The sequence below is a fragment of the Bubalus bubalis genome, chromosome 5 (assembly GCF_019923935.1).
Source record: "Bubalus bubalis isolate 160015118507 breed Murrah chromosome 5, NDDB_SH_1, whole genome shotgun sequence".
NCBI classification, from domain to species: domain Eukaryota; kingdom Metazoa; phylum Chordata; class Mammalia; order Artiodactyla; family Bovidae; genus Bubalus; species Bubalus bubalis.
The window spans coordinates 22,787,649-22,810,988 of NC_059161.1; the positions used below are offsets into that span (position 1 = coordinate 22,787,649).

The 23,340-nt window shown below is 44.6% G+C and overlaps 1 protein-coding gene across 2 annotated transcripts in view; it reads left to right on the top strand.

The window, feature by feature from the left end:
- ASTN1 (astrotactin 1) overlaps positions 1-23,340 on the top strand; it is a 353,111-nt gene that overhangs the window by 175,604 nt on the left and 154,167 nt on the right. For both annotated transcript variants that reach the window (XM_006047010.4, XM_025285587.2), the window contains exon 8: positions 4,691-4,775. In XM_006047010.4, the coding sequence (XP_006047072.1) occupies positions 4,691-4,775 (85 nt within the window). The remainder of the gene's footprint in view (positions 1-4,690; positions 4,776-23,340) is intronic.

A 23,340-nucleotide genomic window follows, 5' to 3' on the forward strand; every position in this document is an offset into this window, starting at 1 on the left:
TTTTAAACCACTAAGTTTGTGATAATTTTTTTATGGTGGCTATAGAAAAATAACACACCGGGGAAGGAGAAAAAGGACAGAGGAAAAATAAACATTGTTATACCCTCTGTATGTCGCCCTGGCATGGTTTATGGAGGGTGGCTACACAGACCTAGAGATGGGTCAGGAATCTGCAGAAGGCCTAGAGCTAGAAGGAACTTGAGATCCATGTTCCATTCCAGCCTCCCCTTGCCGTTCTCCCACTGTGCTATTTGGGCGGGACATTACGTACCTAAAGCTCCTAGCCTGGGAGCCCTCTGGCAACCACATGCTGACTTTCTCTCCCAGATCCTGCCAGGTTGGTGACCCTGGGTGTGTCTCTGGTCACGTGGGGCTAACAGCAAACTACTGAAATTGTGTCCTGCCTGGATCCAGCCAGGCATTGACTTTTTCTGTACTTTCTAAGGGTTTTTGTGGCAGCTATATTTTGGTTGATTGGTTTTCTGATGGCAATACAGGCTGACTAGCTTCAGCAACTTCACTCTCTCTCTGCTCCATTCCTGGCCTTTGTTCTGCCATATGGGCAGCTGTGGAGGCTTCACACACCTGCTGGATTTCACAGCCCCCATCATTTCTGGCCACAGACCTTCATTGCCCTTTTCAGGATATGTAGCTTTTATGAGTCTGCAAGGAGGATGGGCTTCCAAGCTAAATCAAGTTTTAATCACCATCCAAGATGGTCACTGAAATTCCTTCTGTCCCAGATCTTTGTGTAGGCCAGTCCCATCCTGGAAGAAGTGTGTAAAATCTGGTGAGGGGCATTGACTAGTTCCCAGACTCACTCTAGCCCTCCTCCCCTTTCCTCGCTCTGAACAAAGACCTTCCTCTCTCTCTTTCTCTAGTCTTCCCTAGTTTTCAGAACCCAGTTTGGCGGGGTACCACAGCTCCCATTTTGTTCCTGCCCACTGGATTGCCCACTCACCCCAAACTCCTTTTGTGGCTCAGTTAAAGCACCTTGCTTCAGGGTGTACTTTTGGCTTATTTCCCTCTGTCTGTCCTCCCAGAGTCACCTGTGGCTATTTGATTCTGAGCCTGATGTCTGCCCAGAAGAGGAGACCAGGCAATTAGATGTTATTCCCTCCCAGATGTCTTGCAAAGATTTCTCTTTTTGGATGAAGCATACCCAATTCATTTAAATAAAAGTCAGCAGCTACCTGAAGGTTGGAGATGATCAGGGCTTTTTGGCATTGATCTCTGTATTTACTTCATGAAGAACTTGTGTTCAGCCCAGTCATGTCTGAGGAGCTCTGGCTTCAAGGTCTTCCTTTAACCCTTCAAAGAGGTTTGTGCCTCCATCTGTCTGTGGAATGAGTGGGAAATGACTGAAGGCACTGCACATCACGGAAGGTACCTCGAGGTGTCTGCCTTCAGGGTGTCAAGCGCAGATCAAGTGTAAGCATCTCCAGGCCCTACATGGATCATCTCTTGGGTGGGGTTGTGCTCTCTGGCAATGTGGCTGCCTTTGAGTGCCTCCTGCAGGGCACGCTTCATCGCGGTTGGGCACTTCTCCGTGGCCGAGACACGTCTCTGCATTGGATTCCTATGAACACCACCACAGAGTCGGCACGTCATGTGTTCCCTGCCATCTGTCACAGCAGATGCAGAGACTGTAACACTTCGAGCTTAGGAGGGCATCCAACACCCTTGTGGGGTCTTTAAAATTCACAGCTAACAGTCAGAGCCTGTGCTTGCACGAAACCCCTCTTAAAGTCAAGATTTAGCAGTTGGTTGCCATAGCAACTTTCCTCATCAAGTCTGAACTCCTTTCAATGTAGATGGCCAAACTGGTTTTGAAGAGGAATACAGAAGAGAAAAGTTTGGTGAGTCCCAGAAATGAGGATGATTTAAGAGGCAAATTTTGGAAATCCTCAAGCTCTAACCTGATATGTTTGAAACATCTCTGTGTTGCTCTGACTTGGGGCTGCATTTACCATTGTATGGAGAAAAGCTTTTGTTGTCAATGGTGTCCCCACATTGTAATGAATGATGGAAACCTCATAAGGGGATAATGACTATGAAGGCAATTTGAGGAAGGTAAATGTGCTCTACAAATGGTAGGTATTGCCATCATTAGGAAAATCAAGCTCTGCTCGAACTCTGGGTTGTTACTGCATTTATTTCTACACATTTTGTGGTAACTAGATCTCAAGTGTGGAGGAAGGATTCACTTTTTTGTCAGTCTTTAATTCTAGGCAAGGCATCCAGCCAAGAACTTTCTAAGAGTCAGAGTGATGGGTTTGACAACCTCTTGAGATTACTTCCTGTTTTGTAATATCATATCCATGCCTAAATGTCCACAAGGAAATTAAAAGATGATCTGCTTAAGGGAGAATCATATCTGGACACTTGACCCATTAATTGGCTTGATATTGGCATCTTGGGGAGAGGTAGTGGTATCTATAAATTTAGGGCATACTTTAATTAATTTATTATTGTCCATTACACAGTATTTATACAAGGTCTATTCAAAAAGAGGAAAAACCAGCTTATTCCTCCCCTTGTGTAACTTTTAGTCTAGAGTCCATGCTTTCTTTGAAATTGATACGGTAAGAAGCCCAGCTCCTGGTATTTCCCTTCTTGCCCTCCTCTGGTCCTTGTCCATTTTCTTTCCTTCTATCAGTGAAACAGCCTTCACCAGAAGCCTTATCATCAGCTGTGCTTTCTTATGTTTGACTCCCAGCTTCGTGACCATTCCTAGATTCAGCTCAGCACCTCTGAAGCCAGTAAATTGGAGCCTGTTGTGAATCTGGCCCGCGTGGAAGCCTAAATTTGTCATCCAGGAGACAAAGCATTGCTCTAACGCTCCCTTTGTATCCCTCACAAAGGAAGTGATTCATTTTCACGCCACTCCTGAGCACCTTCACTGAGTCGGTGCGGGAGAGGACGAAGAGTGTTATCTGGTTGTGAGACTCTGATGGGCAGTAGCTTATAGGGCAGTTTTGGCAAGAATGTCTGTGCTTAGAGTTTAACAAAAACTTCTTGCTCAGAGCCTACACAATCCCTGCCCTCATAACTGTAAGGCCCCTTCACTCCATTTTTATTGTTTTTTATCTTTGAAAAGAGGAAATAGCTCTCAAAGCTATTATTCCATCTCTGTCCTTTTAGAGCATCTCTTCCCAAGGAGATAAAGAAACCTTACCCCTTGTCTCTGTAGGGCCTGGTGCCTTTATAGCAATTTCCAAGTGTTAGGGAGTCACACCCTGTTCTTTCACTACCTGCAAGTTAAAGAAGCAGCCTGTGAAAGACTCAGTGCTGCTGCTGTAGTGGAACTGGTCTCAGCAGTTTAGGGATGCACAGCATCACCCAAGGGATTGTTAACAGGAGGAAACAGTTACAACTTTCTTCAAAGTCATTCTAAGTAGAGCAATGATTCTTGATCTTTTGGGGGGTCTTGGATTGGCTGGTACATCTGATGAATGTTATGGAAGGCTGCTGAGGAAAGACACACATAAACACACTACAGTTTTGCATACGACTCCAGAGAAGGCAATGGCACCCCACTCCAGTACTCTTGCCTAGCAAATCCCATGGACGGAGGAGCCTGGTAGGCTCCAGTCCATGGGGTCGCTAGGAGTAGGACACGACTGAGCGACTTCACTTTCACTTTTCACTTTTATGCACTGGAGAAGGAAATGGCAACCCACTCCAGTGTTCTTGCCTGGAGAATCCCAGGGACAGGGCAGACTGGTGGGCTGCCATCTATGGGGTCGCACAGAGTCAGACACGACTGAAAGCGAGTTGGCAGCAGCAGTTAGCAGCCAGAGAGGCTGTGGACCTCTTGGTACCCTATCGGGGTAACGAATGGTAATGAAATATAGTGATACCATAAACAAACATAGGTGATCCTTCTGTTTATCAGCACAAAGATAATTAGCCTTGGACTTCCCTGGATGTCCAGTGGTTAAGATGCTGCCTTCCAATGCAGGGGATATGAGCTAGATCCCTGGTTGGGGAACTAGGGTCTCACATGCCTCGGGGTATAGCCAGAAATTAAAAAAAAATTATAGCTATTTTCATTTAAAAACCCAGAGTTCTTATAAAATCATAATAGCTATAAGTGGCCTCCTCTAAATACAACAGTCGTTCTTGGGCTAGCTATACAGCCTGGTTGGGGAAAAAGGTCTGTAGTCAGACCGACATAGGTTCAAATGCTAACTCTGCCATTTAAAAGCTTTCTCCAGATCCCTTAATTTTTCTGAGCCTCAGTTTCCATTATCAGCATAACATTGCTAATAATACATACTTTTCAAGTTTCTTAGAAATATTTGATAAAATAACTCACTTATGTGGTCTTTAAACATGTACTTATCATCTAATACGTACCTTGCAGTATTTGGCCACTGAGAAAATAAAGATGAAAAAGTCCCTTGCTCAGTCCTTCTTGGGTTTTGTGTCTGCGGAGCCCATGTAACAGGTGCTGTGTAAATGTTAGTTTCCTCCCCTAGTGAAAGTCATCATGTAGTGAAAATGGACGATTGGTGCTGTGTTCCCTCACATGGGCAGTGGAGATGGGAATGTATGGCATAATGGGATTTATGGCCTCATCCCTGCCACTGTTAGAGTTTGATCTGATCATTACAGTTTCTCCAGCACAGACATGTCAATCAATTTCTTTGTGTTTCTTTTCCTTCTTCCTCACCCTGCTTCTAAGGGGAATGCCTCTGCTACGAAGGGTACATGAAGGATCCAGTACACAAGCATCTTTGCATTCGGAATGAATGGGGAACCAACCAGGGGTAAGTGAGGGGATGGCGAATTAGCCGGGTCCTGGATATTACCACTCCCTCAGGCAGACAGGACTCGGAGCAATTGGTCTAGAGGGACAGAGCTAAAGGGTGGTTCTATGCTGAACATCAAACGGGTGACCTGTCACTGTGCACCCATATTTACACCATCCCAGTGACGTCCTTCTCTTCTTTCTCTCCGCTTCTGAGTTCAGAGCCTTCAGCTGGGATCTGGGAATCAGGCTTCTTTTTCTTACCACCGTCAACCATGAGGATTCCACAGACAGGACTTAGCTGATGATTTTGTTGGAGACACGTGAAGACACACAGACTCTAGCACAGCTCCCCCAGAGCTCCACGAGCTTTGTGAGACTGACACGAGTAGAGGCTTGTGTTCACCAGCACTGTCAGAGCGGGCGAGACGCAAAGACTCGGGGAATGCAGGATTGAGATAAAGGAGTTTTGTCTGATCCCCAATTACCGTCTCTCTGTGAGACCTTTGCTTTCCCCCGAGCACAGACAACTGGGGTAAAATATTAATAGTTACCATGTCCATTGCTTTGTTTTTAAATCTATTTTACTTTTTTAAATTTTTCATGGTGATAAAATATACATAACATAGAAATGATTATTTTCCCCATTCTTAAGTGTACAATTCAATGACATTAAGTGCACTCATAGTATTGGGCCACTATCACCGCTGTCTATCTTCTGTTGCTTTTTTTATCTTTTTATACTTTATTTGGGGTGCTAAGAACCCATTTTCTGCCTTGACTGTGTTCAGTAGGAGAGTGTGGGGAGACAAGGGTCAATAATGCTAATAATAGCAGTCAGTGGGGCAGGGGAAACTGGAAATCAGGGCAAAAGCCCTCTTGGAGTGATTGCTTGGACTGCAGAGTTGAAATGTATTTGCAGCCTGACAAGGTGGAGAAAAGAAACCACCATCAGTTCCCATAGCACCACTGAGGACTCTTAGCCCTGAGGTCGATGCTTAGCCTCTTCTGCATGTTTCTGATGAGCCCATACCTAGAATATTGAATGTAGTTCTGGACTCTCAAAGCAATAAATATGGAGACAAATGGGTGAGAGTTTGGAGAAGAGCAATAAAAATGATTGAAGAGCCCGAGGGAGTGATTTATGATGAAGGGATAGAAGAACTCCACTCAGAGAACTTGGCCAGCTGATGACTAAGTCAAGGCATGATAGATGCCCGTAGACGTTCGATGAGGGCAAATGTGCTGGAGCGGGTTGAAGTTGAGCGATAAGGACAAGAGAGAATGAAGTTAAGAAAAGGAAATCTGAGTCACAGGTCAGAAAACTTGGGGGAAGTCAGAATGCCATGAAATTTCTCTGTTAGTGGAAAAGAAGGATGACTCCGTTTCTACTGAATTGGTGATTGTATCAGGGAGGCAGGCCGCAAAATGTAGAGGAAGGAGTTTGGAGAAGGGTAAATGCATATGAGGTGGCCTGCTGTTGAAAGATTGGTGGGGAGAGCTTGGCTCAAAGATGCCAAGCAGAGTGTGAATAGCGTGCCATTCACCGTGCATGTGTAAAGGCTGTTCAGTCCTCTTACTCTCTGACCCCTGACATGTTTGCATGGTTGCTGGGGCACCAGGATTTTAGCTTACGTGATGGCTGAGAATCTCAGTTGACTATGATTCTTATTGAGTAAAATATTGGGAAAGCTGATGAATAACTGACAAAGAGATCTCTTAGCCAGCATACCTGCTGCTGAAGTAAACAATGACAAAAAATCATTTCACTTTGTGCCCTGAATGATCAGGGCTGGCTCTCTGCAGTGATTGGATTTGGGGGCTAATCACTCAAGCCTCCGTGCCCCTTGTCTTGTAGACAGATCATGTGAGGATGGGCCTGACTTCACTGGGTAATTGCACAAGGCTTTGTCATTCCCTCTGGCTGTGTGTAGAGACAGTCTTAGGATGTAGACAAGAGCCTCCAGGGAAATGGTGGAGGCCCCACAATGGTGTCATTTAAAATAAGACAGGCTAAAGCCCCAAGTTACAGACTGACAGGAACATTAGCCCCAGGAAACAGACAAGTAGACCTAATCTGTCATTTCCATCTCTAATTTCCATTATTCTCTGATCATCACTGTCTACGAGGTCTCGTTCTGGACACTAATAAAATAACGGAGCAACTGTTAGGAGGTGGGGGAAAGTGACTATCTGGAGAATAATGGAGCCAGGAGTGATAAGCAGCATGAGTTTACATGTATATAAAGAAGTGCCAGACAAAGGACTGCATTTTCCTCCTAAAATGACAAGATAAATGAAAAGCAGAAGATGCCATACATCTTGATCTAAATCAGGGGTCTGATGCCATGTTTCTTTAAATTATTTTTACAAAATTAATCGAAATTGATTTCAACGTGAAAACTGTCACTTGAATTGAAAAGTACCTGATGGATTGCTAACTAATGACATGTATTGGGGTATTATGGAAAAATCAATGGTAGGCCTGATTTTCCTGAATAATTTATTTAATGTTCCAGGAGGTGGAGGTGAGCTGCATGTATGGGAATTTACGTTTTTCACTTAGTATTCCTATATCGCATACGGTAAAATACCTGAACATTCTTTTGAAGTCAAACAACCAAATCCTAGGCCACTGAAAGCTAAGATGAATTCCCTTGTGAAAAATCTGGGTTAATGTACCAAAGGAAAAGTAGCAATGAAGCAGTCATGACTTTCAGACAAGGAAGAACATTGATCAAGGACGTTAATACAAAAAAAAAATCCAGCGGATGATTCTGTGAGACAGAGGATTTACCTGCAACTTTATCCAGCCACTGCATTGTGCTTCAGTTTACCTGGATCTATATGTGTTCATGTGAGTGTGGTATGGGATGTATGTGTAAGTGATGTGTGTGTCTGAGTGAGCTGGTTTGTTTATAGAAATCCCCTCACTGCTCCAGGATTCCCTGGTGGCTCAGACAGTAAATAATCTGCCTGCAGTGTAGGAGACCTGGGTTCGATCTCTTGTTTAGGGAGATCCTCTAGAGAAGGAAAGGGCAACCCACTCCAATATTCTTGCCTGGAGCATGGACAGGGGAAACTGGCAGGCTATAATCCATGGGGCCGAAAAGAGTCAGACACAGCTGAAGCAATTAACACACACTTTCTCACCATGCCATTCCGTCGTTTACTCTCTCACTCATTCATGTTTTCAGCAAATATTCACTGCATTACACATTGTGGCCCAGGGTAGGCTAGGTTGCTAATTATAAGAAGATGTTGTCTCTGCTCTGAAAGAACTAATAGTCTAGATAGATAGGTGGGCACATAACAAGGAAATTGCAGTGAATTCTAAAACCAGTTAAAGGTTTCAGTTCAGTTCAGTTCAGTCCCTCAGTCGTGTCCGACTCTTTGTGACCCCATGGACTGCAGCATGCCAGGCCTCCCTGTCCATCACAAACTCCCAGAGTTCACTCAAACTCATGTCCATTGAGTCAGTGATGCCATCCAGCCATCTCATCCTCTGTTGTCCCCTTCTTCTCCTGCCCTCAATCTTTCCCAGCATCAGGGTCTTTTCAAGTGAGTCAGCTCTTCGCATCAGGTGGCCAAAGTATTGGAGTTTCAGCTTCAACATCAGTCCTTCCAATGAATATTCAGGACTGATTTGCTTTAGGATGGACTGGCTGGATCTCCTTACTATCCAACGGACTCTCAAGAGTCTTCTCCAACACCACAGTTCAAAAGCATCAATTCTTTGGCGCTCAGCTTTCTTTATAGTCCAATTCTCACATCCATACATGACTACGGGAAACACCATAAGCTTGACTAGATGGACCTTTGTTGGCAAAGTAATGTCTCTGCTTTAATATGCTGTCTAAGTTGGTCATGACTTCTCTTCCAAGGAGCAAGAGTCTTTTAATTTCATGGCAGCAATCACCATCTGCAGTGATTTGGGAGCCCAAGAAAATAAAGTCTGTCACTGTTTCCACTGTTTCCCCATCTATTTGTCATGAAGTGATGGGACCAGATGCCATGATCTTAGTTTTCTGAATGTTGAGTTTTAAGCCAACTTTTTCACTCTCCTCTTTCACTTTCATCAAGAGGCTCTTTAGTTCTTCTTCACTTTCTGCCATAAAGGTGGTGTCATCTACATATCTGAGGTTATTGATATTTCTCCTGGCAATCTTGATTCTAGCTTGTGCTTCTTCCAGCCCAGTGTTTCTCATGATGTACTCTGCATATAAGTTACATAAGCAAGGTGACAATATACAGCCTTGATGTACTCCTTTCCCTATTTGAAACTAGTCTGTTGTTCCATGTCGAGTTCTAACTGTTGCTTCCTGACCTGCCTACCGATTTCTCAAGAGGCAGGTCAGGTGGTCTGGTATTTCCATCTCTTGAAGAATTTTCCACAGTTTGTTGTGAGTCAAAGGTTGTGGCATAGTCAATAAAGCAGAAATAGATGTCTTTCTGGAACTCTCTTGCTTTTTCACTGATCCAGCAGATGTTGGCAATTTGATCTCTGGTTCCTCTGCCTTTCTAAAACCAGCTTGAACATCGGGAAGTTCATGGTTCATGTACTGTTGAAGTCTGGCTTGGAGAATTTTGAGCATTACTTTACTAGCATGTGAGATGAGTGCAATTGTGCTGTAGTTTGAACATTCTTTGGCATTGCCTTTCTTTGGGATTGGAATGAAAACTGACCTTTTCCAGTCCTGTGGCCACTGCTGAGTTTTCCAAATTTGCTGGCATATTGAGTGCAGCACTTTCACAGCATCATCTTTTAGGATTTGAAATAGCTCAAGTGGAATTCCATCATCTCAACTAGTTTTGTTCACAGTGATGCTTTCTAAGGCCCACTTGACTTCACATTCCAGGATGTCTGGCTCTAGGTGAGTAATCATAAAGGTCTGAGCAAAGTTTAATAGGACTACCATTTAAGGAGTTCTTTATGTGACATCCCAGAATCTGGAATATGGTTTCATGGAGAAGTTAGATCTTAAACTGTTCTGTTTAATAGGTACCAAAGGTAATTTTAAACAGAAAGAACAGCATATGCCAAGACATGGAGACTCAAGAAGCATGATTTTTCCAGGAATGACAAACAAGTAGCTCAGTGTAGCTTACAGGTGCAGTCCACAGAGACAGGAGACAAGGCTGGTAAGGTGGATAACCACTAGATCTTGGGGACATCCCTGGTGGTCCAGTGACTGAAGACTATGTGCTCCCAATGCAGGGGCCTGGCTTCGATCCCTGGTCAGGGAACCAGATCCCGCGTGCCACAACTAAAGATCCTATGTGCCACAACTGAGTCCTGGCACAGCCTAAAAATTAGACTAGATCTGAAGAGCTCTTGCTTACTAAGGCTTTGAACCTTAAAGCTCCATGTGTACACCCCTTGAATGATGAGCAGGAGGTGCCTGTATATGTGGTGGATTGTTCTCTCACTGCGTGTTATTTTTCTGGACCCTTCAAAATAAGACATATTAAAAATAAAGCAGAACAAACACACAAGAAACCTCTCAAGACTATCTAGTTTTACTTATCTGGATTGTGCAAGTAAAACATAGTCTTAAAATTATCCTGTAGATAAAAGTTTTCAAGACCACACAGCAAAGAGTTTCAGGAAACTGGGGACCATATATGTATGTGCGATGTAAATTGAGGGCATTGCAACCATCTTGGTGACTCTGGTTTTGCCAAAAATGCCCAAGGAGAAGTGAGGCAGGTTGAGACATTCATGTGTGAATCTTGGTAATAATGTCCGTCACTGTGGTTCACCCAAGTGACAGGATCCAGGCAGGGTGGCAGGTTGTAAAATCAATGAGTTCATTACACAAGAGGTTCCGATTCACTAAAAGTAAAAATAGCTTCAAAAAGATTTAAACAAAGTCATGGATGACAGACTTCTAATGAGTTATTAAAAGAACATGGCATGTTTGAGGTTACATCCTTGGTCTCTGAGGTTGGCAACAAAATCAATCACTGCCTGACTGACCCAGCACCCCTGGTAACCGGGTGCCCAGCAGAAGACCCAGCATGGGAGGGTCCTACCCTGACCCAGGGCTTCGCCACGTCTCTGTCTAACCTGTGTGGATTCACAAGTGCTCAGCCTTCTGACCCCTGTGGCCGCATAGACACAGCCAGAGGCCCTTGGGGTCTCTATATGGTATTTGTCTGCTAGGACACCAGGGACAAATTGAAAATTTTCACAGACAAGAAAAGTGAAAGTAAAAGTCACTCAGTCGTGTCCAACTCTTGCGACCCCCTGGATTATACAGTCCATGGAATTCTCCAGGCCATAACTGGAGTGGGTAGCCTTTCCCTTCTCCAGGGGATCTTCCCAACCCAGGGATTGAACCCAGGTTTCCCACATTGCAGGCAGATTCTTTACCAGCTGAGCAACAAGATAAGCCCAAGAATACTGGAGTGGGTAGCCTATCCCGTCTCCAGCAGATCTTTCTGACCCAGAATCGAACCAGAGTCTCCTGCATTGCAGGCGGATTCTTGAAACCAATAATGTCAATAAAGACAAGAAAGGAAACCAATAGATGAGGGTGAGGGAGGCAAGAGAGATTGATTTACATGAAAATATGAGAGGAGAAAAAACAATGTATTTAGCCACTTTGGAGGTTATTAAGAAAGGCTCTAATGATGTCTTTTGATAAAGAGTGGACCCAACAGCCTCTCGATATGTTTTTCAGAATACCACCATTAGATTACATTCATGCATTTGACGGTGTTCCCAGTAAAGAGCAGTCTGGTTTCTTATTCTGGCATCTCAGATACAGAGTGTGACACCAAGGAGAGTCCCCACTGGAGAACATAGTGCTAGATTTCAGTGCTGAAGGATGGCGATGGAGCGATGATTTATGAGATGGGAAGAGACCAGCTGTGGAAAATGAACAGGTGTTTCTTGAGGTTTTAAAAGCCATTGTCAGAACTAGACTTGTTCATCAGAGCACTCCTCTCACTGCCTGCTCAGGATGCAACTAACATACCATGGTCTCCCCTCAGATCCGTGCCTTGTGTGCATGTGTGTGCACACACACATACCCTCACACAGCCCATGCCATCTTAATAAGGCCTCTTCATTGTCTCAGGTGCGTACTGTTCTTTCTATTTCTACAACTCCCCACTGCTCCTCACCCTCCCAGGAGTGACTGCTTGGGGATTCTAAATCTGTACAAGAAACAAATGTCCCACACCAAAGCATCCGGTTTCCTTTTCAAACCAAGAAGGAGGACGGTGTTTGTCATGGTTGGTCTCAGCCCCTCTGTCTTTTTCAGAAACGTCCTTGACAGAAGGTAATTTTATTTAGGTCTGTCTGAATGATGCCATCCTAAACATTTCCCTAGAGACCACTCACAGGAAAATGACCACAGCCCAGTAGGGAGGCTGCCTTTCCCTCTGGGTTCTAGGTGTTAGCAGAGATTGACCTACGCAGATTATTCAAAAGGATCCAAAATCCATTCTCCCCTCCAGACCCCCTAAAACTGAGCAGGAATATTCTCTCAGCTTTCTGACCATCAAAGAGCAAACACGGAACCATTGTAGGGCAGCGACTAGAATGCTGGGGGGTAGCTCTGATTCCCAGCCCAGGTCGTGGGCAGTGTTTGGCCTTCTCTGACCTGCCCGAGGTCTCATCAGAAGTGACTCAGATGGAGTCAGACAGCCCTGTGAGACACATGACATTTCCTGACTTTCTTTTGTCCATTTCTAGCTCATCATCTGGCTTTTACGTCCCCACCCCGCTGCCTGTCTGTGTCAGCGATGCCCTATTCACCTTCCTCCAGCCACCCCCCACACCAGACAAGATTTGCAGGCCAGCCTGCCGCTGCTCTTTTATCTGTGGGCGCCCTCCTCCCTTCCCTCCAGCCCTGGCTTCATTGTCTGTGCCCAGCTCCTGTCACTGCCATGCCAGGCACAAATGTGATTACCCTCCCATTAGCTCTCTTTTTATTCTCCTTTTTTCTGTGTGTGTGTGTGTGTGACTCCTTCTAATTACCCTCACTTATTCCCTTCTTCCTAGTGAGGGTTTCTAGTGTTTTTATTTGGCCTTTTATTTCTCATTCTCCTTTTCTTTCCCCCTCCATTTTTTTTTTCTTGCATCGCCTCCTCTTCCTCCAGGACTCAGTAGAAATGTGACTGTCCTTTCTCCCACCTATTTCAACAACAAACAGGTCATCTTAGCTCTTCGAATGAAACCTAATGTTCCTAGCTCCTTCTCTTATGAGAAGCTTTGGTGTAGCCTGATTCCAGCTGAAATGTTGCCCCTTAGAAGGAGAACTGACTCCTGATGGTTACGCAGGCAGGAACTGAATGTAAAGTGGATCTCCACCTACCAAGATGACCTCAGATGGGCTTAAGGGGATCAAGCCCCCCCCCCCCGTTGGCTCAGGGAACCCTGCATCTCATTCTTAGGGATTTTCTCAAGTGGCAGCATGTTTAATTTGACCCATTTTCATGGCAAATGTGTGGTCAGTCAGCTGAGTACAGCCATATGCTTTGTGTGTTGCAGGTAGACAGCTGGCAGAAAGAGCAGCTAAGGGCTGAAACCTCGTCCCTGTGGGCCCAAGCAAAGCAAACCCTGAGACGCTGGGAGGGGTGTGGGGGGCTGGTCGGGGAGGGGACATCTGCCCTGATGCCCGCCTTTTTCTACTGTGCACCAAGGCACTTGAGGAGCTTGTACTCCCTTGGTGGTGATTGTCTTGGGTGATGCCCTTTGCTCCCCTCTTAGAGGCAACTTGAACCTTCTTAGTTACTTGGGATGATACAAGAGCAAAATATGCCCTAATAATTGACTCTCTGATGCCAGTTCATAGAGCAGATACTTAAGAATCACCTGGGGAGCTTATTTAAAATACTGACTTTCGATTGCTGCCCCATGAGATTTTAGTTTCATGGGTCTGAGCGAGGGCCCAGACTCTGTACATATGAAAAGCTCCCCCATATGCTTCTGCAGTCCAGCTAGACTTTAGAGCCCTTCCTGGGTAAGGTGTGGAGTCTCCACATCGCCCATGCCCCAGGAAGACATCCTCTTAACCACACACCTTCCCCACTGATGAAAATAATGGGCTTGTAGACTAGTGGCTTAGTGCATCTTAAAGGATTCTTGCATTTTACTGATTGGGAAATAGAGGGCCAGAGAGTTGAAGAAACGTGTTCAAGGTCACATAGCCAGTAGCCAAGCTTTATAGTGACAGGTGGGTACTGGAGATAAATCAGTCGAGTAAATACTGATTTCAAAGAGGTCTCAGTGTGATAAGCACGTGACATTCTGAAAGTCAGTCATCAGCTGTAGAAGAGAGGTGGGCATTCTGTGGTTCCCTCCTGCTTCTCTACATCCTTTGCAAGGCACCAAGGGGGCTCAGCTTCATCCCACCCTCCCCCACGTGACAAGCATCTGCAGCCCCCCTACAGTACTGCCTACCCCCTGGAGGAGGGTGAAACCTTCACAGTGCTCTTTCTGACTAGTCCAGTCACAGCACCAAGAGACTTATTTTAAACAGCGCTGGAGGCGGGAACACTCATATTTCCTCCGACATGACCACCAGGGTGAAAAAAAAATCAACCTCAATTTACCCTCCCATCTGCTCAAGAATGGAAGATAAATTGTTTCAATTTTATAGAAATGAATGTTTTATGTCTGGCCCAGGCTTTCCAGATAGTGTCCTGAATTTATATATTCTACTGAATGCATGGATGTTTTCTACTAGGAATGCTCCCCGGACCTCCGGCTTCTTTGGGTTTTGGTCTAACAATACTGGGTTTGAGAGGGCTGTCATTTTCCCGGGCATTGGAGATCTTGGCTATTTATCTTTTTTTTTCCTTTAAAATAAATAGAAAAAAAAATCCCCTCATTATCCCATCAGAGAACACCGCTGTTAGCATTTGGCGTCTTTCGTCCCCATCTCTTTTTCTATGAATCGGAAGTTTTATTCCCCACTGCCCTCCCCCCAGGTTTGATTGCGTGTTGTTCACTTTCATTATTTGATAATGAGCGTGTATTATTTTTGTAACCACAAAATTTGGGGGAAATTTAAGAAGGGAGCTTTCAAAGTGTCATTGGGGTACATTATTTTTCCCAAAATGTTTTCTCTGGGGAAGTTATTCTTAATGTCTAACTGACAACCCTTAGTTTAAACCCTGGTTTTGGAGGAAGAAGAAAATGGTTAGAGTCTAGTGTTCAGGTCAGAGTCCTCTAAAGTACACATTGCTGTTAGTTTGCGTATCATAAAGGACTGGATGAACACCAAGAAGTGACCCTCAAATTCAGCACAGTCTTTAATGCAGTACAACTTCAGTGTCACTGGAGATTTTCAGCAAGCCCTCAGATAATGCTGATTAATTGCTGCCTTTTATTAAGTGTGTAATGGTGGGCTCTGTGTGTGTGTGTGTGTGTGTTTTAAATATCATCACTAATCTTGATTAAAATCCTCCAAACTGGTTAAGAGGTAAGCAGTTAGTAATGTTTATTCCATTTACAATTTCTGTGAAAGCAATTTCGGTAAAAGCCATCCTAAGGTTTAGTCTTCCTAGATAAGTATTTATGAATTCTTGTTCAAACATTCACACTGCAATTTTTTCCCTAAGTTTTAACTTTATATAATTTCAGAAATTGGAGAGCAAGCATTTTGTCACTGCACATCATGGTTTTTACTTGATGTTTTTTGTTGTTCTTATAAAAGGAATGCATATAATTAGTGGAAAATCTAAAAAAAAAAAAGGAGAGAGAGGGAAAAAAAAAAACCCCACAGAACAGTAAAAAGGAAACAATCCAAGCCACCTGAAGTGGCATCTCCTAAAGGGAACACATTCTCAACTCTTTTGTTTAGGGATAATATTTTTTTAACAAAAATCACATTATATCGTCATATCTCTTGCTTTGTCTTATATAGTCACATATGCATATACACACATACACACATATATATGTATATTTAATAAGAAAAGTACCTGTTTTCATGTGGGGCTCAGTAGTGTGGTGACCAGGGTCACAGTGGTGAACAGAATTGCCTGATGCCAACATGTAGGTTCTTCTCACTAAATCATGATACAGCTCAATGGTTGGGATAATCTTTTCCTTCCCTTGTGCTCTCCTTCCCACCAAATTTATTAACCTTTCTACACAGTTTTCCACACTGAAAGCATTATTGTTGGCTTGAGAAGAGAGAGGCTGGAAACCAGGCTTTTCAGCCGAGGTTGGCTTTTGGATCTCAGATCTTTGGATGGAGCAGAGTCCCCAGATTTCTGCTGCTGAGGACTGTGAAAGGAGGCCATGAACAGCTGTTCAATGCCCTGATGCCACACTCACCCAATTAGCCCTGGAGGTGGAGGATTTCCATGTGGCTGCCCAGACCACAGTGGTTGGCATGGGCTTCCTCTAATCCTGATGTACAGCAGGGTCTCCCTTGCTCACAACCAAATGAGAAAGATGGCTTTGTTTATGTGTGTATTATTTATTGACGCATAGTTGATTTATATTAGTTTCAGGTACACAGCATAGTGGTTCAATATTTTTATAGATTACCTTCCATTCAGAGTTTTACAGAACACTGGCATACATCCCTATCTGTATAGTAGTTTGTACCTTGTAATCCCCTGCCCTCTTCTCACTCCTCCCCACTTTCCTCTCCCCACTGGTAACTACTAGTTCTCTGTATCCATGAGTCTGTCTTATTATATTGCTTCCATATGAGAAGGATAACTTTAAATGGAGTGGATGCTCACCATGGGTGGGATAGAAGCATATTTCATACTGGGTGAAGCCATCTGGAGGGAAATTAACATCAGTGTTGGACTTCCCTGGTGGTCCAGCGGTTAAGAATCCACCTGCCAGTGCAGAGGACACAGGTTCAATCCCTGTCCCGGAAGATCCTACATGCCATGGAGCAACTAAGCCTGCACACCACAACTACTGAGCCCGCACTCTAGGGCCAGTGCTCTGCAAAAAAGAGCAGCCCAGGCACCATAACAAAGAGTAGACCCTCCTCACCACAACAAGAGAAAGCCTGTGTGCAGCAATGAAGACCCAGCACAACCAAAACAAATAAATTTAAGAAACAAAAATGGTCAATGCCAGTGAGCCTTAGTACTTTACATGCCTGGTGTTACAGCATTTCCCACACTCGACCCTTCAGATGCAGCAGTAGTAAATAGTCAGGATACTAATACGGTAACAATAACAGCTGACACTTACATAGTTCTCGGGATGCACTTACCAGCCTTCTAAGTTCTTTTCATGTACCAAGAAATTTATTTCTCATTTCAACACTTTGAGTAGAAACTCTTGTTGCCCCCCTTTTAATGGTGAATCTATTGAATATTGCAGCAATATTCAAAGTCTCATGGGCAAGAAAAGAAAATCTCAGTCCTAAAGGAGACCTTTCTCTTGCCAAACCTCTCAAGGGCTACTGTTCTGAGAGTCTCAAAATGAAAGCAGGAGAGAAACTACCATTCAACTTTGAGGCTCTGGTGGCAGGGGATCCCCGTGAGTAGATGCCTTGGTTAAAGCAATGACAAGGATGCAGTCTGTGGTTAAGCATCTCTTCCTGAATGATGTAGTGTCCCAGGGAGAGTGACAAGTCCCTCAGGGGACCTAGCTGGACCTAAACTGGGGGCTCGTAACTGCTGGGGCCACGCACCTGTTACTGAGCAGCTCTGTGCTATGGCTCATGTAAAATTATCACTGTGGATTCAAGTCAAGATGGTCCATTATACCAGAGGTCATGGCATACTCTTCACCATGGACCCCCTGCAGCATTTCATTTGCCCATTTACCGGCGCAAATGTGGGAGACAAAAGCACCAAGGCAAATCCTTGCTCCTGGTGAGGTTTCTAGCGCCTTTGCACAGTGCGTCAGAAGCGAGGTCCTCACCTTTGAAGGATGGGGCCGTCCATTTTCTTCAGGCTACTTGCTCTAGAAAGAACATAGTCTGGGATATGTTCAGAGGTTTTTCTTTCCAGATGTAGCCTTAAATATTGTCAACCAGAGTTCGCTTAATAGCCTTGGTCAAACAGTCTCCTCGTAACCAGGAGCTGTGGACACCTCCAAGAGTAGTTTTGTTCACCTGCTCATGTTTTTTTCTCCATAGGAGGCAGCAGAGCACAATGGGAGGAGCACGGAGTTGGAGTCAGACAGGCTTGAGATTCTACTAAAAGCGCTTTATTTTTGGTTAGCTTCATAACTCTTTTGAGCCTCAATTTCCTTTTCAGTAAAAAGAATGTTGCACTCAATAATGTTACATAAAATATGTAAGCACTCAATAAGTGATGGCATTAAGTATCCCACTGATGATGTTTTGCATTGGTCATTGCCTCATTTATGTTCTTTGAACTGCCTCCAAATGATGTGATCTTAACATCAATTTGGCAAGTGGGGTTGAGAATAATCTACCTCTAGAATGTAAATTCCATGAAGGTATAAATACAGTCTCTTGTCTTCATTGCATTGTCAGACCCTATGGGGTCGTGCAGAGTCAGTCACGACTGAAGCAACTTAGCAGCAGCAGCAGCAGCAACACAATGCTTGGCACATAGATAATACTCACTAAATATTTGTTAAATAAATAAAGACACGTGTTCATCTTTGGGCAAGACATACACAGACCTCTTTTCTGAACCTAATTGGATCTTTAGACTCTCTCATGAGAGTGGTGACTCGCCTCCCTAATTTCAGGGAGTAGGAGTAAGAATATCAGCTGAATCACTCACAGCTCTACACATTCAGAGCCGGGAGCCCACCTCAAGGTCATAGCATCTCACCTGCCACCTGGGATAGGAATCCCTCCTACAGCCTTTCTCACAGATGGCCACCTGAATACTATCAGTGACTGTGTTCTTGGAAAAGGCGGCTCATTTCATTGTTGTAAGGCAGATTCCTAGACAGTGCTCCTTTTTAGGCTGAGCCAAAATGTGTTTTCCTGTAACTTCCACCCATTTGGTCAGCTCTGTCCTTTGGAAATAATACAGAATATATTGATTTCCTTCTTCTATGCTGAGGACTGCCAGCTTATATGGTGCCTTTGCATGCATTATAAAAATGTGCCTACCTATTACAGGGTGTAGGGTGGATGCCTGTGAACAAATAGGCCACCTTATATGGGCTGGCTACATATTACTGTTTCTTTTTTTTAGTATTTATTTATTTGGCGGCACCAGTTCTTAGTTGCAGCACATGGGATCTTCCGTCGTCATTGTAGCATGTGGGATATTTTAGTTATGGTATATTGGATCTTTGTTGTGGCATATGGGATCTAGTTCCCCAGCCAGGGATCAAACCTGGGCCCCCTGCATCGGGAGCATGGAGTCTTAGCCACTAGACCACCAGAGAAGTCCCTAATGTTTCCAATAGTTGTGATAATCTCCCCAAGTCTTCTCCTCTGAATATACCTAATTCCTTCAGCTGTTCTTTAGATCGCAATTTTCCTGAATCCCTTTAAGTCCCTACCAACTGCATGCTGCATCCCCCTAGTTTTTCAGAATGCCTTTCAGAATACATTGCCCAGGACTAATCAAACCACCCTACAGAAAGTATCATGTCTGTTTCTTCCCCTGCATTTTCTATTAATGAATTTCAAGCCAGGTTTGTGTTAGGCCCTTTAAGAGAAGAGCTGTGGTGTTAGCTTATATTTAGTTTATGGTCAACTAAAGATCTTTTTCACAGGGACTGCTGTCAAAAAGGGAAAGTATATTTAAGACTGAAGTCAATTTTCTTAACCTAAATTCAGGTCTTATATAAAACTCTATTACATTTTTGCTTGTAGCCATTGAAATCCTTTGGATCTTGACTTTGTCATCCTATCCCATTAGCTATCTGCTATTTCATGTTATGTATGAATTTAATTAACATACCTTTGGTGACCTTCTCCAGGTAACCGAAAAAATTGTTAAAGAGAACAACACAAAGCCCTGCTCCCTTCAGAGACTTTCTTTCAGGTTGACCTTGACCCCTTACTCAAAACTTGTAGGTTACATTTATTCCATTACACAGAAATTCATCAGCTGTATAATCATTCAACCTTCATATTTGCATCTAGTCCTTATAAAAGATTTTGTCAAGTGTCTGTCCCGGAATGAGTACTCAGTACATTTTCTAAGCCAGAGAATGAGTGCATCAGGGTAGCTGACTTTTGTGCCACCCTTTGATATGCCGCCGACCTGGAGGTGCCATCAGAAATGGTCATGAGCCTAGCTTGGGATTCCCCCTTGTTCATGAATCCAGCCTAGCTCTTAGACATCTTGGCATTTGTGATTTTTTTTATAATGATCTATCCTCTGTCTCTGAAGAGCCCAAAGCTGCTGAAAATTTCCCTGCACACTATCCATGTGGCTCTTAGACATCTATTTCACCAGACCATGCAGTTTTATCTCATTCAGAATCTTGCCTCACAGAGAGTTCTAGTGATATGACTCTCAATGGGTTCCTACCTGACTGAGTGAAGGTAAAGATCCTATAAGAGCTATTATTTACTGAGAGTTTACACTGAACTGGACATATTTCTAAGAGCTTATAATAGATCTGAATCTTACCACAACTATTTGACACTACCCCCTTTTTACGGATGGGGAGACTGAGGCAGAGAGAAATTTACTAGCTTGCCCAAAGCTTAGACCATAGAGTGGCATAATTGGGATTCAAACCAAGACAGTCTGTCTGGAGTCCATGCATGTAACTCTCAGGGTGCTGCCTGACAAGGAAAGGATTTACTCTGTGAACAAGCAGGTTTGTGGGCAGTGAATGCCCCCTTCATTCGTGTCTTGTCCCACCCGCCACACTCCCTTCTCTGAAGTATCCTGAGTCAGGACGCTAAGCTGACAGCAGGCACAATGATCAGGATTGTCCTCCCGATTTGTTCTCAGTTCTCCACTTCTTGGGGATTGAGCTAATGCAGCCATCTTCTCTCCACTGTCAGCCACTTTTGGGTTTCTCCCAGGTCCCAGAAGCACTTGCTTTTTGAAAGCCCACAGAGATGTGGAGTTTAGCCCAAGGGAATGAGCTACTTTCCTTGTCAATGAAGTGCGCATAGAGAGATACTCGGGGTGTTCCACCTGAACAAGGGGAGGGAGTCAGGGTGTCATGAGCTCATTCCATGGGTCCAGCTCTCTTCCAGGTGTTTTATATCCATTACCTCATTTAAATAATATTAGTAAATATTTACTGAGGGTTCTCTCCACGAAGGCATTATCTGTAGGCGCTTTGTGAGTGTTCACAGCATCCCTTCCTCACACCATGCAGATGGGAAAGTCACGGCACAGAGGGACACAGTTACTTGCTTGGAGCACGCAGTAGGAATGGAGGACGAGGGATGACCCCAGCAGTCTGGCTTCAAGTCTAGGCGCTTGGTGGGATGCATGTGGATGAGTTTGGCCACCTCAGACCAGGGGTCCCCAACCCCTGGGCCATGGACTGGAACTAACTGGTCTGTGGCCTGTTAGGAATCTGGCTGCACAGCAGGAGGTGAGCAGCAAGCAAGCAAGCAAAGCTTCATGTATATTTACAGCTGCTCCGCATCACTCACATTACTGCCTGAGCTCCTCCTCCTGTCAGATCAGTGCGTGCATTAGATTCTCATAGGAGAGTGAACCCTCCTGTGAACTGTGCATGCAGGGGATCTAGGTTGTATGCTGCTTATGAGAATCATCCTGAAACCATCTCCTGCACCTCTGCCCCCCCACCCCACCCCATCTTTGGAAAAACTGTCTTCCATGAAACCAGTCCCCGGTACCCAAACGTCTGGGGGATCCCTGCCATAGAGCCTTTCAGCCATAGATCCCTCCCAGCTCTCAAGGCTCCAGCATTTGTTTCCAGCCCAGCTGAACTGCTTGCTCTTGATCACGCTACCCTGTTACTTTATCTTCTGGCTACTTTTGCTCAGGACATCTCTTCTCCTGCAGTTCTCTCCCCTCAGTGCCCCTCCTCATTCCCGTTCTCCTGGGTCCAGTCCAAACTCTTGCTTCTTTGTAAAGCTTTCTCTGTTCTCCAGTTGAAAGCTAACCCTTCCTCCTTTGGGCTGCCTCAGCCCTGTAACTTTCTCTTGTGGTCATTGCTACCTTGGGCCTTGTTTATACACCTAGACTTGTCTTGATTCCTTGTAGACAATAAGAATTGTAGTACAAGGGATTAATTTTGAGTCTTATTCTCAAGTACACAGTGTTTTGCATGTAGTAGTTGGTCAGTAAAAATTAACTGTTGCTTGTGAGCCGAGCATGATAACCACTACACTACAGAAACTGGCTTGTTGCTTGTGAGATTCCAAGCATTAAGAGAAATGAACCAATAGAAAAGATATGTATGTTGGAGGCAGGAAGGGGATCATCTTAAGATGACTCACATCACTTCTCCTGAGGACTTCCTTTGTGCTGGACACCCTATTCCACCCTCACCACAGTTCTATAAGTCCCAACCCATCAAGTGCTTAAATACATTAGTAGTTGAGCCCATAGAACATAATGGTCAAAACTATACAAGCAGGGGACTTCCATGGCAGTCCAGTGGTTAAGACTCTGTGCTTCCAGTGCAGGGGGTGTGGGTTTGATTCTTGGTCAGGGAACTAAGATCCCACATGCTGCACAGTGCAGCCCAAAACAAAAAAAATAACTATACAAGTGGACCACCTGAGTCTCACTCCAGCCTTACCACTAACTGGCTTCCCCCGTTTCTTGGGTAAATTGCTTAAGTTCTCTGTGCCTCAGCTTCCTCCCCTGTGAACCAAAGATGATGATATACAGTACCTCATAGGGTCATTGTTGTTGCTGTTCAGTTGCTAAGTCGTGACCGACTCGTTGTGACCCCATGGGCTGCAGCATGCCAGGCTTCTGTGTCCTTCAGTCGTCTCCCAGAGTTTGCTCAAACGCAAGTCCATCTGAGACTTAAAGAGTAGAACTGTGGAGAGAAGAGTGTCTAGCTCATGGAGAGTTTTGGTGATACCAGGTGGCAAGGGGATCAGACGGCCCTTCTTCCAAGAGTTGGAGGATCTCGTAGCAAGGATCATAATACCTGCCAGGGGAGTGATTTTCAGAAGGGAGGTCCTCCTTCCATTATTGAAAATCTTTCCATTTTGACCACTGGCCAGGCTGAGTCTCTTTGTTTTGGTTTGAATTTCTCTTTCTCTCTGTCAGCATTAAAGCAACATGAAGACACACTCCTGCTCTTCAAAAGCATTGCCTCTCCCTTCCCCATATTGTTCTTACCCCTAGGCAGAGGAGGGTGCTGTTGGGCACACCAGCCTAAACTTGGGTCTCTTGCCTAATTACAGTGCTGTCCGCTTTTCCACGCAAGCCCCTCTCATGGCAGGATGCCCTCTTTGAAGTCACTCGTCTTCACAGCAGGAAGAGCTCATCATCAAAGACTCTGGTTCCCAGCACCCCGTGCTGCGCGCTTGCTCACCAGAGGATTGCAGATTGGGAGAGGGGAGAGTCTCTGAGTGCATTAAGTCTGCTCTTCTGTCCTCTGGTCCTGAACTGAGATCCCTTTGAACTGAAGCCCAGGGAGAGAGCTGGTGATGCTATCGCAAAACCTCTCCCCATTCTTTCAGTTTTAGCCAGTTTAGCAATTACACTTGCTGGGGCTGGGAATATGATATGTTGGACATAGTTAA